Source organism: Lathamus discolor, chromosome 3 (genome assembly GCF_037157495.1).
Source record: "Lathamus discolor isolate bLatDis1 chromosome 3, bLatDis1.hap1, whole genome shotgun sequence".
NCBI lineage: Eukaryota > Metazoa > Chordata > Aves > Psittaciformes > Psittacidae > Lathamus > Lathamus discolor.
The window spans coordinates 131,133,300-131,149,465 of NC_088886.1; the positions used below are offsets into that span (position 1 = coordinate 131,133,300).

General features: G+C 43.9%; 1 protein-coding gene across 2 annotated transcripts; it reads right to left on the reverse strand.

Moving 5' to 3' along the window:
- Positions 1-14,551, reverse strand: LOC136010503 (cytochrome P450 2H2-like). 2 transcript variants are annotated; one of them, XM_065671804.1, is made up of 9 exons: positions 14,288-14,551; positions 13,859-14,021; positions 13,135-13,284; positions 3,432-3,592; positions 2,857-3,033; positions 2,302-2,440; positions 1,830-2,017; positions 1,290-1,431; positions 1-845 (listed from the first exon to the last, which is right to left on the reverse strand). In XM_065671804.1, exons 1-9 carry the CDS (start codon positions 14,465-14,467, stop codon positions 664-666), a joined length of 1,482 nt encoding a protein of 493 aa, XP_065527876.1. In that variant the 5' UTR covers positions 14,468-14,551; the 3' UTR covers positions 1-663. The 2 variants fall into 2 exon arrangements, with proteins under 2 accessions (XP_065527876.1, XP_065527875.1); XM_065671803.1 differs by having other exon boundaries at positions 2,302-2,443.
- Positions 14,552-16,166: the final 1,615 nt, after the last annotated feature.

A 16,166-nucleotide genomic window follows, 5' to 3' on the forward strand; every position in this document is an offset into this window, starting at 1 on the left:
TTTCAGCATTCTACATCTTTATTTTGCAATATAAATTGAAATTTCACAAAACTTCCTGATCATCACACAGGAGAGGACCCATCTGCCCAGTCATTGTTAAACTCCATCCCCACCATAGGAGACAATATGGACTGGGGCAAGAATACAGGAAATGATCATCTTCTAACAGAAGCATTCCCACTGGTTTATGCTTTGCAGTACAAACAGGACATGAACAAACTGAAAATACAGAAGAGAGAGATATTTGAAGCAGGGACTGTGGAAATCGTGGAGCACAGGTGTCTGGTCCTGCTGTGCTGAGAAGATCAAGTGATAGGGACAGCAGCAGCAGTGCTCTCAGAACACTAGTCCACACACCCTGACTTGACAGGTTGTCAGAAACGAGGTGGGAAACTCACCTAGGAGAGGCAGGCACAGAGGAGAGCCTGTCTCCTCATGCACAGGGAGCTGTCTCCTTTCCTTTGCAGTTGCATACCCTGTCTCTTGTTTGGAGCTGGCTGTGATGATTATAAAAGCACCATACAATTTTCTTGATTAAATATATTTATCTATATAAAGTATCTATCAAATGATCTGAGTGTTTCAGTATTAACAGATTAAGAAATTACTGTCATTCAGTTAGAGCTTTCATGAGTGTGGCATGTGACAACAGTCTTCACTTGGTTAGCGTGGAACAAAAGAGACCTCATAAGGTCGGGGCATATTAGCCACAGAGGTAATTAACGGGGTAATGTCAATTTTCTTGTGATCCACAACAGGTTTCAAAGTAAAGTTCTGCAGAATGGATGTCAGAAATATGAATAGCTCCATCCGGGCCAGACCTTCTCCTGCACAGATGCGTTTTCCTGCAAGTGGAAAATGATCAAAAGTTAGGGGAGAGTGGGGTCATTTTTAACCATTGCTCAGTGAAAATTCAGGCATCTCAGAATGGACATGCAGCATTTTAGGTAAACAAATTAAACTAGGTCAAGTGTCAAGAACATTGAAAAAGTGCTCAGTGGGCAAAGGCAGTTTGAAGGCTTTGGTTTCTCATTTCATGCTTGGAGAGAGAGTTGTGTGGATGAGTCCCACTTCCTACACGTGTTATTGCAGAGTGCATTGGAGGAGTTTCTGTGATTGCTAAAAAGGGAAGTCAACTGAAACTGTAGTACAGGGATCAGAGCTGCCCAGAAGTGATTCTAATGGATCATCAGACATCGCTGTACAGGCCCTGGTGACAGAGCCACTAAAATCCGCAAAATGGTCCTAGGGGAGGATGATCTAGGATATGAAATAGAAAGAGATCTTACCTGCAGAGAATGGCATGAAGAAGTCACTCTTCTTAAATGTACCATTTGCGTTGAGGAAATGTCCTGGGTCAAATTTTTCCGGATTGGGAAATTCTTTGCTATCATGTAGGATGGGAGTCAGCAGAGGAAATATCATTGTGTCCTGAATTAACAAAGAGAGAAGAGAGTTACACTGCAGATATTTTAAAGCAAAGAAGCATTTGGAATTTCCCAGCATAGATGTGTACTCAAATTTTCACCACTTTAAAATGAGCATTTACTAATCAAAATGCATGCTGTTAGTGTGGCAAACATGCACTTATTGTGTGAATTTTAGTGGTGAGTCTGATTATATTATTGAATATTTCTTCCAAATAAATTAGAATTTTGCTTTGTATCTACATAAAAAAAATAGAAAGCCTTCTCCCTATTCATACAGAGGATGAAATGCTTCTTTAATTATTCTAATTCTGGATCAAATTTCAGTGTCTTTGAAATTTAAAAAAATATACAGTGAATAAAACATGTCACTGTTTCCAAAGCTTATGAACTCTCTCAGACCTTTGGAATAAAATAATTTCTGAACTTGATGTCCTTGATGACAGCACGTGGGACATTAAGTGGAATTAAATCAATGAATCTCTGGATTTCATGGATTACAGCATCTGTGTAGGGCATCTGGCTCCGATCTGCCATGCAGGGGCTTCGGTCTCGGCCAATCACACGATCAATCTCCTTCTGTACTTTCTCTGTTAGGAAATAAGTAAGTGTTGAATGGTCAAGTCCCACACCTGTTTGCTTAAACCTCTCCCCATATTTACAGCAAAACTTGCTTTTAGCACACCATTAATATAGGAATGTACTTAGTGGCAGTATCTCTTTTCTGTGAATAGAACTTAGACTAATACACATGTCTACACTGCAAATGAAGGGTTCCTTAGTCAGGGATCTGTTACACATGTGGTAGTGACAGGAATTGTCCAAACTGATCCCACGACCTGCCAAAGTTTTTATTTATTTCCTTTTCTATTACCTTGTATCTCTGGGTATTTCTGGAGAATCAGAAGTGCGTGTCTCAGGGTGGTGCTGGTGGTCCCTGTTCCTGCAAGGAACAAGTCGAGTGTGGAAGTGGTCAGGGACTCAACGGTGAATACTGAGTGACCATTCCCTTTCTCCTGGAGGAAGATTTGGCAGAATGTTTTCAGAATGACAAACCTAAGCAGTTTGTTTAGAAAGGAAAGTCCTGTACCCATAATGTGTGTTTTTAAACACATCTCATGTGCTTTCACAAATATGACCCTCGCTTTTCAGAACACCAGCACTGACGGCATTTTTAGTAAATAAAAGCATGAAAAGTTTTTAATATGTGAAGAGCATGGAATTCCATGAACTTTAGATGGCAATTTTTAATTCTGTGTTTAAAAATCCTAGATAAGAAAGTGGAGAGGATAGAATGAAGTTGATGTGTGAAGAAAAGCAAGTTTCCCTTGTATTTGCAAAAGCCTAGTGCCCTGCCACAACTGGCAAGAAGGTTTTATTCAAGTGGTGATTTTGTTATAAGCCAATAAATCTCTAGCTGTTACATTACCTGGTCCATTTTGTTAAGAAAAGCATCAATGAAATCTCGAGGACAACTTGGATCCCTGGTTTCCTTGTGTTGTGCTGTGATTTCTAAAATAAATTTATCAGTTTCATCAACATTTTTCATCATTTTTTGATGAGGCCCAGGTAGAAACCCCATGAGAGTTGGGAAGAAATTGTATAGCTGTACAAACAAAATGATGGAAAAGCACATTCCGATTAATGTGGATACAACAAAATGTTCCCTAACTGTTAACTATGAAAATGAGGCAATTCAACTGTTCTGGAAGAGTTATTATTTAACTGGATTCTACTTTACTTTTACTTTACTGTTTCACTATAGTGAAGGATAGATGTCAGTTGAGCAACTTTTGCAATTATATCCTTCTTTGGATATACAATGGCAGCTCGATAAGGTAAGAAGAAATAACAGGAATTGGTAAGTTAACTGTTCTTTTGGCTTTCAGAAAGTTAATCCAAATTTAGGAAAATCTACTCCAGTTAAAAATAATAATATGAATAATTATCCATTAATTAAATATTATCATAATTAACAAATGTATTCAATATAACTGTACACACCTGTGTTTGTATAGCGCCCTGGTACTTAGTGTTTTCATCTAGCAAATTAATTAAAGTTAAAAATTTCTTGTCCTCATAGTCAAACCGATCCCCAAAGACAACGGAGCAGATGATGTTGGAAACAGCATGGGTCAGGAATCCGCCAGGGTTGAAGGGTTTCTCTGCAACAACAGAAAAATAATTGTATCTTGCTTTCAGTATTTCAGGCATTTTCCCGTCCTCTGACACTAGAGGGAGCTTTGCATCCTCTTGAGACCCAGAGTTTTGCTGTCCTTTGAAAGGATGGTAAAGGCCTTACTCAATTTTTTCTTCTCTGCTTGAAGTGAACTCATTTCCCTGTATGGGTCATTTGCGTATCTCTTTCGACCTGTTCTCAGGAGAATATTGGTCTGGGGCGCTTGGTTTCTTTTCGGATGACACAAGTGTGTTTTGCGTCTTCTGAACTTACAGACTGGTTACTAGAAATGGCCTAAAGATTCCCACCAAAACCCAGTGAAACCAGAAGGACTTTGCCTGAGCCATGTCTTTATGTTCCTGCACCGTGTTTATGAACTGTGTTAGTGTAACCTCAATAGTATAATCCTCTCCTAGGGGTTCAAATGCCTGTGATCAAAGTCTAGTTTAAAAAGCCCAGGAAAGAAAGGAAAGTTACAATTTCAAGCAGCGATAGGGTGCATTTCAAGGTCTCAAGAGGAGAAACAGCAACATGAAAAGGTATCAAATCCCAAAAGAAAAACAAGGAGTCAGAAAATGGCAACTTGGCAGTATTGAGGATCAACGTATTCCAACAAGCAATGGCAGCAGCCCTTCTCTGCCTGTCTAATGACTCCCTAGCCATTGAAGACTCAGCAGATAACCCCTCAGAGTTCGTGACCATATTAATGTCATGGTTTAAGCCCAGCCAGTAATGCAGACCCACACATCCGCTAGCCCACTCCCCCGCTTCTTGCTCCCCCGCACTCCCAGAGGAATGCGGAGGAGAATCAAAAGAATGTAACTCCCACGGGCTTAGATAAGAACAGTCCAGTAACTAAGGTATAACACAAACCACTACTGCTGCTACCAATAATAATAATGATAAGGGAAATAACAAGGGAACAGAATACAACCGCTCACCACCCACCGACTGATACCCAGCCCAGCCAGAGCAGTGATCTAGGCCTTCCAGGTAACTGCCCTGAGTTTATATACTGCGCATGACGTGCTGTGGTATGAAATACCTCTTTAGCTAGTTTGGGTCAGGTGTCCTGTCCCTGCTTCATCCTGACTTCCCCTCCTCCCTGGAGAGCATGAGGCTCAGAAAGTCCTTGGTCAGACTAAACATTACTGAGCAATAACCAAAAACATCGGTGCTGTTCCCAGGCTGAAAGTCAAAACCACAGCACTGCACCAGCTACTAAGAAGGAGAAAAATGACTGCTACTGCTGAACCCAGTATAGTGTCCACCCCTTATGCCATACCATTCACGTCATGCTCAGATCCCACATTTTTCAATATGCCATCACTCTTGTCTCATATATATATATATATATATACATCAACACACAGAGAGGGAGGTCATTCCTTAGTGCATGGACCAATCCCTATAAGGCTGCTGAGTTCATCCGGTCCATGATGTCAGGTTCCATCTCTTCCAACAGTCTTTCAGAGTAGGAGACACAGTGTGCAGTGTTGTATTGTTGCCTGCTGATGACACTGCAGAACTCGTCTGGTTTCGTCAAAGTTCATTCTTTGTTGGGATGATAGTCTGAGGGAGTCAGGGCCAGTTGTTGGTGACCTGAAGACATCTAGTTAGTGGGCTATAAAAGTGCTACATAGCAAGCAACAGCGTACAATTGATTTCATTGGATGTTTTCCCCTAAAATCAAACCTCCTTGAGGTACACATCAGACTTCCACATCTTCCCGCATTACTCACCAAGTACATCTGGGTCCCTGAGCAAAACCAATCCCACAAGTGGGTTTGCCTTTACCTGAAGCAGGAATAACCCACACTGTCTTCCCCAGCAAATTCTTCATATGCACCACAGGAATTTTATCACCTTCTACGTTATGTCAAAGTTCTGACTGGGCTGGGCCAGCCCTGTTGGCAGATCCTCTGATGTTGACCAGCCAGGTGGCTTTTGGTAAATGTGTATCCCAATGTTTGAAAGTCCCACCACCCATTGCTCTCAGTGTGGTTTTTAACAGCCCATTGTACCGTTTTATTTTCCCAGAGGCTGGTGCATGGTATGGGATGTGATATACCCACTCAATGCCATGCTCTTTGGCCCAAGTGTCTATAAGGTTGCTCGGAAATGAGTCCCATTGTCTGACTCAATTCTCTCTGGGGTGCCGTGTCACCACAAAATCTGTTTCTCAAGGCCCAGGATAGTGTTCCGGTCAGCGCCATGAGGCACAGCACTTGTTTCCAGCCAGCCAGTGGTTGCTTCCACCATGGTAACCACATGGCGCTTGCCTTGGCGGGTTGGTGGGAGTGTGATACAGTCAGTCTGCCAGGCATCCCCATATTTGTACTTCAGCCATCGTCCTCCATATCAAAGAGGCTTTAACCATTTAGCTTGCTTAAGTGCAGCATATGTTTCACACTCGTGAATAACCTGGGCAATAGTGTCCATTGTTAAATCCACCCCTCGATTACTAACCAATATATATGTCTCATCTCTGCCCTGATGGCCTGAAGTGTCATGGGCCCACCGGGTCAAAAATAATTCACTTTTATGTTGCCAGTCTAAGTCCATCTGAGACACTTCAACCTTTATCCACTTGTTGGTTGTTCTGTGTTCCTCAGTCATCCAACTCTTGAGTACATGAGCATCTACATGACGTACCTTCACCACCAGGTTCGGCACCCGGGCAGTGATATCTTGCCACAGTGCAGCAGTCCAGACCGGTTTACCTCTGCGTTGTCAGTTGCTCTGCCTCCATTGCTGCAACCACCTCCAAAGGGCATTTGCCACCATCCATGAGTCAGCATAGAGATAAAGTACTGGCCACTTTTCTCGTTCAGCAATGTCCAGGGCCAGCTGGATGGCTTTCACCTCGGCAAGCTGACTCGATTCACCCTCTCCTTCAGCAGTTTCTGCAACTTGTCTCTGGGGACTCCATACAGCTGCCTTCCATCTCTGATGCTTTCCCACAATATTGCAGGACCCATCAGTAAACAAGGCATATTGCTTTTCACTTTCTGACAGTTTATTATATGGTGGGGCCTCTTCAGCGCGCATCACCTCCTCCTCTGGTGACATTCCAAAATCATTGCCATCTGGCCAGTCAATGGCGACTTCTAGAATACCTGGATGACTGGGATTTCCTATTCAAGCTAATTGTGTAATTAGTGCAGCCCATTTACTCCATGTAGCATCTGTTGCATGATGTGTAGAGGAGACCCTGCTTTGAACATCCAGCCCAGCACAGGCAACTGGACTGCCAGGAGGAGCTCTGCTTCAGTGCCAATCACTTCTGAAACAGCTCAAACCCCTTTATAGGCTACCAATATCACTTTTTCAATTGGGGTATAGCTGTCTTCTGATCCTCTGTATCTCCGACTCAAAAGCTGAGAGGTCGTCCTCGAGTCTACCCTGGAGCTTTCTGCCAGAGGCTCCAGGTAGGAATCATTTTCCCCAGCTGTGGTGAGGAGTACATTTTCTACATTTGGCCCCGTTCGAACTGGCCCAAGGGCTACTGCATGAACTATCTCTTGTTTAATTTGTTCAGAGGAATATTGTTGCTCAGGGCCCCATTTAAAATCATTCCTCTTCCAGGTCACATGATACAGAGGGCTTCCAATCAAACTGTAATTTGGGATATACATTCTCCAGAACCCCACAGCACCCAAGAAAGCTTGTGTTTCTTTCTCATCAGTTGGTGGAGACATCGCTGTTATCTTGTTGATCACATCTGTATGGATCGGGCAACATCGATCTTGCCATTTTATTCCCCAAAATTGAATAGCCTGTGCAGGTCCCTTGACATTACTCCGTTTTATGGCAGATGGTAGAGCTGTATTTCCACCCCTGGGGCAGTAGGTTCCAAGTGTACTGGATGCCCCTCCAAGTAAAAGCAAACTGTGTGCCAAACCATATGATCCACACAGTCCAGTAAATCCGATTGTCTCCTACCTCCACCTGGTTGGAGGCAGGGCCTCTCTAATAGTCATCACAACATTGGTCACTTAAGTCTTGTAGAAAAGGATTAGTCTTCTTTATCACAGGAGCTGGAGTAAAGTCAGCTCTTCCACTCTGTCTGGGAACCTGCTCACCAGAGACTGAAGCCACAGCTTTCATGGGATGATCATCTTTGACATTTGTTCTCCTCTTCAATTCACGCACCTGTTCCTCCAGAGCTGAAGTGGGTTTTCCATCCCACTTTCTCATGTCTTCTCCATGATCCCACAGGCAAAACCATAGGGTGGCCCATGGCATATGCCTCCTATATCTTCTCTCTTGAGCAGTAGGCCCCCTTTTGTTAATAGCTGAGACTTGGGTTGGTACATGCGGGGAGCTGGATAGATCGGAAAGATCGTCTCTCAATTGTTTGAACTCCTGGCATGTTTATCCACAGTTAAAATGACGGAAGGGTTGAGTCTGCCTTCAAACCCTCAGAGCTGACAAATCACTTCATCCACTGTTGGTGGTGCTACGTCATTCCAGGTTATTGCTGCCAAACAGTGGGCATATGATGCTGGTGCTCTCTAAGTAAACTTCGGCGACATGGGTTGTGTACATGTTTAACCTGTCTTTAACTTTGTCAGAGTTCACTCTAAATTTAATCCAGGCCTTTGGCTGCCCACATACAGCAGTTCACAGCAGAGGTTCCTGTGAACAAGTGTTGTCAATCATAGAAAGTGTATCTGTGCTTCAGCAGTTAATGAAGCCAAAAGAGACTCAGTGGGACTGAACACAGGTGATGGGACAACAATGAGAATTCAAGATTTTATCTCCTTTAAAAATATATCTGCTTTATCAATACGAATACTTAAACCTTGCAGTCAAAATCATGTCAAGGGCCAGGAGATAGAGATTCAGATAAGAAGTAGGACTGTTGGTAAATTTATAATAGAATCATAGAATCATAGAATAGTTAGGCTTGGAAAGGACCTTAAGATCATCTAGTTCCAACCCCCCTGCCATGGACAGGGACACCTCACACCAAACGATATCTCCCAAGGCTCTGTCCAACCTGGCCTTGAACACTGCCAGGGATGGAGCACTCACAACTTCCCTGGGCAACCCATTCCCGTGCCTCAACAGCCTTACAGTAAAGAACTTCCTCCTTATATCCAATCTAAACTTCCCCTGTTTAAGTTTTAACCCGTTACCCCTTGCCGTGTCACTACAGTGCCTGATGAATAGTCCCTCCCCAACATCCTTATAGAGTAGAGGGGCAGGATCACCTCCTTCCACCTGCTGGTCACGCTCCTTTTGATGCAGCCCAGGATACGCTTGGCTTTATGGGCTGCAAGCGCATGCTGCCACCTCATGTTAAGTTTCTCATTGACCAACATCCCCAAGTCCTTCTCCACAGGGCTGGTCTGAATCTCTTTTTTGCCCAACCTGTAGCTGCGCCTGGGATTGCTTCGACCCAGGTGTAGGACCTTGCACTTGGCATGGTTAAACTTCATAAGGTTGCCATTGGCCCACCTCACAAGCGTATCAAGGTCTCTCTTGATGGCACTCCTTCCCTCCAGCGTATCAATCAAACCACACAGCTTGGTGTCATTGGCAAACATGCTGAGGGCGCACTCAATCCCACTGTCCATGCCAGTGACAAAGATGTTAAACAAGACCAGTCCCAACACCGATCCCTGAGGGACACCACTCGTTACTGGTCTCCAGCTGGACATTGAGCCATTGACCGCAACTCTTCGCTTGCGGCCATCCAGCCAGTTCTTTATTCACTGAGTGGTCCACCTCTCCAATTTGGAGACAAGAATATCATACGGGACAGGGTCGAGCGCTTTGCACAAGTCCAGGTAGATGACATCAACTGCTTTGCCCTTGTCCATCAATTCTGTAGCCCCATCATAGAAGGCCACCAAATTGGTCAGGCATGATCTACCCTTAATGAAGCCATGCTGTCTGTCACCAAGCACCTTGTTGTTTTTCATGTGCCTTTCAGTAGAATGTGCTCCAAGATTTTGCCAGGCACAGAGGTGAGACTGACTGGTCTGTAATTCCCTGGGTCACCCATTTTCCCCTTCTTGAAAATGGGGGTTATATTTCCCTTTTTCCAGTCGTCGGGAACTTCACCTGACTGCCATGATTTTTGAAATATGATGGCCAGTGGCTTAGCAACTTCATTCGCCAGCTCCTTCAGGACCCGCGGATGGATTTCATCAGTTCCCATGGACTTGTGCATGTTCAGGTTCTTAGGATGGTCTCGAAGCAGATCCTCTTCTACAGTGGGCCTAAGGCCTTAATTCTCACAGTCCCTGCATCTGCCTTCCAAGGCTTGGGTGGTGCGGTCAGAGCATTTGCCAGTGAAGACTGAGGCAAAGAAAAGTGAAACAAGAACCTTAGCCCAAGGCCCCTAGGCAATAAAGACTAAAACAGCAAGTACCGGCTGTAAGTAAGGTATGACACGCTGAACCTCTGAGATCAAGAGCAACAACTTTGAGAGCCAATAAATCAGCATTGTGACGAGTGACTATTAAGCCGAAAAAATGAATGCATATCACAAATATGATTAGACACACTCTGGTCAAATCTGTCGTTATCTCAACCCTTCATGCCCTACGTTGGGGGCCGAAAAGAACTGTCGTGGTATAAGCTCAGCCAGTAACCCAGAAACATGCAGCTGCTCGCTCACTCACCATCGCCCTTCATGCCCCTGCTCCTGGAGGGATGGGGAGGAGAATCAAAAGAATGCAACTCCTACGGGTTTAGGTAAGAATAGTCCAGTTACTAAGGTATAACAGAAAAACACTACTGCTGCTAGCACCAATAATAATAATGATAAGGGAAATAACAAGTGAACAGAATACAACCGCTCACCATCTGCCAACAGATACCCAGCCTGATCTGAGCAGTGCTCTAGCCCTTCCAGGTAACTGCCCCGAGTTTACATACGGGGCATGACGTGCTGTGGTATGAAATACCTCTTTGGCTAGTTTGGGTCAGGTGTCCTGTCTGTGCTTCCTCCCGACAACCCCTCTTCCCTGGCAGAGCATCAGTCTCAGAAAGTCCTTGGTCAGAGTAAACATTACTGAGCAACAACTAAAACTATCAGTATTATCGATGTTGTTCCCAGGCTGAAAGTCAAAACCACAGCACTGCATCAGCTACTAATAAGGAGAAAAATGACTGCTACTGCTGAACCCAAGACATGAGCCTAGTAGGGGACTAGTCCTAGATATTTATTATTTGTATTGAGGGTAAATAATGGCTTGACACTTTTAAATTTTATTTATCTTGCTTGCAATCCTTTTAGTGCACAGTAAAAGGTGCCATAACAATGTGAACCAGAGGTGGATGCTTGCAGTAGTGCCTAGGATGTACAGCACTGCTGTGCTAGTAAAAGCATAAGAGCAATGCAAGTGAGAGTATTTTCCCTGATTTGTAGCAGGAATGTTTATCTGTGAAGCCAGACTAAATTTCCTAGTGGCTCGTGGAGAACAGTAATGCTTCAGTATGCTTTTAGATCCATTTTCTTCTCCCCCCTCCCCACCCCCCGCAAAATAATCACACATTGACTGGCTGTGGAAAGGAAGCCTGTGGTCCAGGATGCTACTGTGCCACTGTCAGGAGAGGTACTAAGAAGTAACATGGTCTTATGTACTACCAGAAAGTGCATTTATAGGTTGAAACCAAGGTGATTACCTTGTGCCTTGCCCTCAAAAGCAGATTATAACCCCTGTTCCCATTGCACAGTCCCACCAATACTGGGAGGTATTGTTTAATATACAGATGGACTTGATCCAGACCAGAATACCTGCAAATGAGGTCTCTGGTCACCCATTTCTTTCAAGATCCACTTACTTAGAGCTGCAGGTGACAAGGCAAGAAAGTGCATGATGCTTGGCTATGTGGCAATCCCCAGCGTTGTCTCCATGGCTGAATTCCACCAAACTTTTGTTTTTGGGGCCAATGCATTTCCTTTGCCACTTCTGGTCTTGTTCCTCGAGCTGAACAGGTTAAGTGGTGAAACTTAGGAAGTTCAAGCAAGGCAAGTACAAGGTCCTACACCTGGGCCACTGCAATTCCAGACACAGCTACAGGCTGGGCAGAGAAGAGATTCAGAGCTAACTTGCAAAGGACTTGGGGGTTTTGGTTTGTGAGAAACTTACCATGAATCGGTTTCAGTGTGCACTTGCAGCACAGAAATCCAACCAGATCCCAAGCTGTGCAGAAAGAAACATAACCAGCAGGTCGAAGAAGGTGATCCTGCCCCTCTACACTGCTCTCATGAGACCTCACTTCAAGTATTGTGTACAGTTCTTGTGTCCAGTTCCACCACTCCACTGGCGGAGCGCCAGGAGCTGAATTGGAAGGCAGCTTCCTCTTGAACATGGTTACACAACCCTATCACTGGTTGGAAATTGTGATGCTCCAGGGCAGCCTTGGTTGTCACAATCATGAGACTGTCGAAATCTAGATCCTCAGGACAGTGAGAAGGGCACGCAGCACTCTCACTGCCCTGGACTTGAATAGAGCAGACTTCGGTCTCTTCAGGAACCTGCTTAGTAAGGTTCCATGGGATATAGCCCTAGAGGGCAGGGAGGCCCCAAGACTGTTGGCTGATATTTAAGGATCACTTGCTACAAGCTTAGGAGTGTTGCATCCTGACTAGAAGGAAGTGCAGCAGGAGGGCCAGGAGACCTCCATGGATGGATAGATGCTGCTGAGGAAACTTAAGAGGGAAAAAAGGGGATTATAAAAGGTGAAAGCAAGGACAGGAGGCCTGGGGAGAATACAGGGATGTTGTTCAGGAAGCCAGGGACCACGTTAGGAAATCTAAGGCCCAGTTAAAATTAAACTTGGCAAGTGATGTGAAAGATTACAGGAAGGGATTCTATAGTTACACTGCGAATAAAAGACAGACATGGCAAATTGTGGTCCTGTGCAGAAGCTATCAGGAGAACGGGCTACCCTAGATTTGGAGATGGCTGAGGTACGTAAGGACTTCTTTGCCTCAGTCTTCACTGGCAAATGCTCTGACCACACCACCCAAGTCTTTGAATGCAGATGCAGGGACTGTGAGAATGAAAACCTTAGGCCCACTGTAGAAGAGGATCAGGTTGCATATAAGATTAGATAGGATATAAGGAGGAAGTTCTTTACTGTAAGGGTGGTGAGGCACTGGAATGGGCTGTCCAGGGAAGTTCTGAATGCTCCATCCCTGGCGGTGTTCAAGGCCAGGTTGGACAGAGCCTTGGGTGACATGGTTTAGTGGGAGGTGTCCCTGCCCATGGGAGGGGTTTTGGAACTAGATGATCTTAAGGTCCTTTCCAGCCGTAACTATTCTATGATTCTATAATGCTATGCTTTCTAACACCAGCCTCCCATATTTATCCCTCCATACTCTCACAGTGTCTTTGATTGACCCACTCCCAGCAGTGGTAACATTGGCTATTGGAGCAGGGAGCAGAAACTGCAGCCATTTGCCCACTTCTTGGGTCACAGATTTGGTGAAGCAGCACTACACCATCCTTGTCTTACTGCAGATATGCAGGGTGTCCCAGGAAGCACAAAGCCCAGTCCTACCATGTGTGTTCCTGATCCTCTCCACCAGAAAATGAGCTTCCTCCTGGATTCGCTCCTCAATGCTCCTCTTCCCCATCCCAAAATCCCTCAGGGTGGTGAGTGCAAATCGTCGGAGCTGCTTCCAGGTCTCCCCATTGCTGCTCAAAATACCTGATAAAGTTAAAATGGACCTTCATGAAGAAACAGATGTGTCAGGATGTAAATAAGAAAGTAGCACTGGTACTGAATATTTCTTCACCACAGGCACTGAAAATCAGCACAAAACATTCTCGGAACTGCCCTAGTGAATAAGTACATGGCCCGATCTTGAATGTGGCCCTGATTGGCACAGCCCGTATTATCTCATCTTTGTTGTCTGTGGACTTCCCTTTTGTTGGTTAATTTCACTCTCTCTATATCGTCCATATTTTCAGAAATGAGAGAAGGAACCTAAGTTCTTAGAGGCATATTTGATGAGCAAAATTTTAGCCAGAATTTGAAGCATGCTGAAAATAGAAAGGCACTCATTGAAAATTGGAAGGCACTCAGGGACCTTAGAGAGTTCTCCAGGGGACCACTTTACTCAAGGGTCCAAGCAGTGAGTTGGGCTTTCAGTCTTTTATTGCTAAAAGTAGTAAATGAAATCCACCATTCCCTCCTCTCCTGCCCTCTCTGCTGTTCCTCCTCAGTGTTGCTGAAACATTGAAAGCATTAGATTTGTTTTCTATCATTACTGGGGACATACTTGTGCCTTTGAAGACTCTTTTAAAGAGTGGTAGGTTGCCTCTTCCACTGAAGTCATCCGCCTGATCAATCAGAGCTTCTTTCACAACGTCATAGCCATACAGCACCACAACCTTTTGTGGGCCCAAATGTATTGTGAAGACAGGACCATACTTCTCACTAAGCTATAGGAAATAGGAACACAAAGAACAGCGTAGTATGATTATTGCAAATATATAGCATTAGACTTGCACTCCGTAGACTTAGATATTATATTATTAGAATAGATAGAATTCAGAAGCATGCATTTCTGGGAAACCTTTAGTTTTCGTTTGAGTCTGACATTTGGTCATTACAAATTAAGCTTGTGAATTAAACTGAGACAGTCTAGACTTGACTTTGTTTTATATGCAATGGAGACAACATAGGAAAGAAAGAGACAGTCCCTTACCTTCTTCATGCTCTCAGGCAAGTTCTTTGGGTTCAGCTGGAGTATGTTTCCAGCAAGGGGGAGAGCAAAGGGACCAGGAGGCTGCTTCCCGTTTTGTGATATGTTTCTCCATGTGGCAACAAGAAGAAGGCAAGAGATGCAGATCAGCAAGAAAACAGTGGTCATTCCCAGGAGCTCCATGGTGGGCTGAGGAAGTGAATTCAAGTGTCAGAAGGGCCTGATGTTGGACCTGTAAATCCACCCTTATTTATATGCTGTGAATTCAAAGCACATGGATGAAATTAGCCAATAGTGCTTTCCTGTTAATTCTGAGAGATGAGATTACTTATTAATCAGCTCAAGATAAGAATGAACAAACTACGGGTGAAATAATTGTTTACATAATGATTTTCTATGCCTCCACCTTTCGGTAATCATTCATGCAGGACTAAAAAAGTAATGTTATAATGGTATACAACAAAGTCCAAATGCCTAGCTGCTATGTATGTGCTTAAACTCTGTTTGCCCTCCCAAGATTGACAGCTGCCGGCCCCTCTAGTATCTGAGAACAGTGGAGGGAGGTGTTGTGATTATAAAAGGGCATTACTCCAAGTTCTTCCTAGGCATTCTGCCTCCATTTCTAGAATGAAATTCTGCAATTGTAGCCAACTCACACATGCAGGTTTTGAGGAGCACACTCAGCTTGACTTAATCTGATATTTCAACCAGACAAACCATACTGTCTATAGCATTTGCAGTGTCACAGATTTTCCCAAAACCAGATTCCTCCACCAACCTGCAGTCTCCTTCCTGATGCTTCTAGAAACTAGTTGAAGATCCATAGAAGTTATGAAGATCAGTGAAATATAAAGGCACCCTTAAAAAAGCTTAACAGAGTGATTGCTTAATTAATATTATTAAATAGAATACAAAATCTTAAATGAAATAAGATGCTTTTCACTTCTTCTCCAACAGGAATCCAACCCCCTACAAGAAGGGTGAGAGCAGTGTGTTTTCTGGTAGAGATGTAGAGCAGATTGAGTCACTTGAGAGCAAAGAGCTGATCCCAGGACACAGTTGCCAAATGTTGTCTGTACATCGTATCTGGTGTCTGTAAAGTACTAGTGATCTACTGAAAACTCTGTATATGGACTTGAAGAGCCTCCACAATTCTCCCACATACTTCTCAGTCCCAATGACAAGACATGGCATTAGGCTGCATGTTACCTTTTTCTGTGACTTTATGTAGTGAGATACTGATCTTCTCTTGGAGCACATTTGAACATGGTAGTTATGGCAAGATGGCTAGAAGAAGTCAGGGGAGCTTCTATATCATTGTACAGGGGGATGTGAAAGCGAGTGTGCGATCACCAGGTACTCAGGCTTGACGCTGGCCAGGCCTGGGTGGATGATGTCTACTTAAAACTGATAAACCTTTCCTAAACTGAACTCATAATTACTAAACAGCATAACTCAGGCTTCAGGAAACCTGAAGTGAAGTAAACCAGTGAAGTAGTAATGAAGTGAGGCCATTTCCAACCCTAAGTATGCGATGATTCTATGATTCTACAGAATTTAATAGGTGCAAATTATACTTATTTTCCTACACTGCTTAAGTGTCAAGAGTATGAATTACTCTTTGCCCAGTAAGGTTAATGAATGTTATTAACGCTCACTTCTGTGAGTCTTGTAATAGTCATAAAGCAATGTTAATTCAGACCAAGTGAAGGCCCAGCATGGAAAAAATAAACAAGGGAAGAGGACATGGAGTGTACAGAATGCAAGATGGTAACAACTGCATCTTAAGGAAGAGAATAGGAACATTACTGAAATAAAAAAAAAAAAACAAACATTAGTTTCATCACTGCATAAAATCTCTGTGTTCTGAAAAAAAGACATG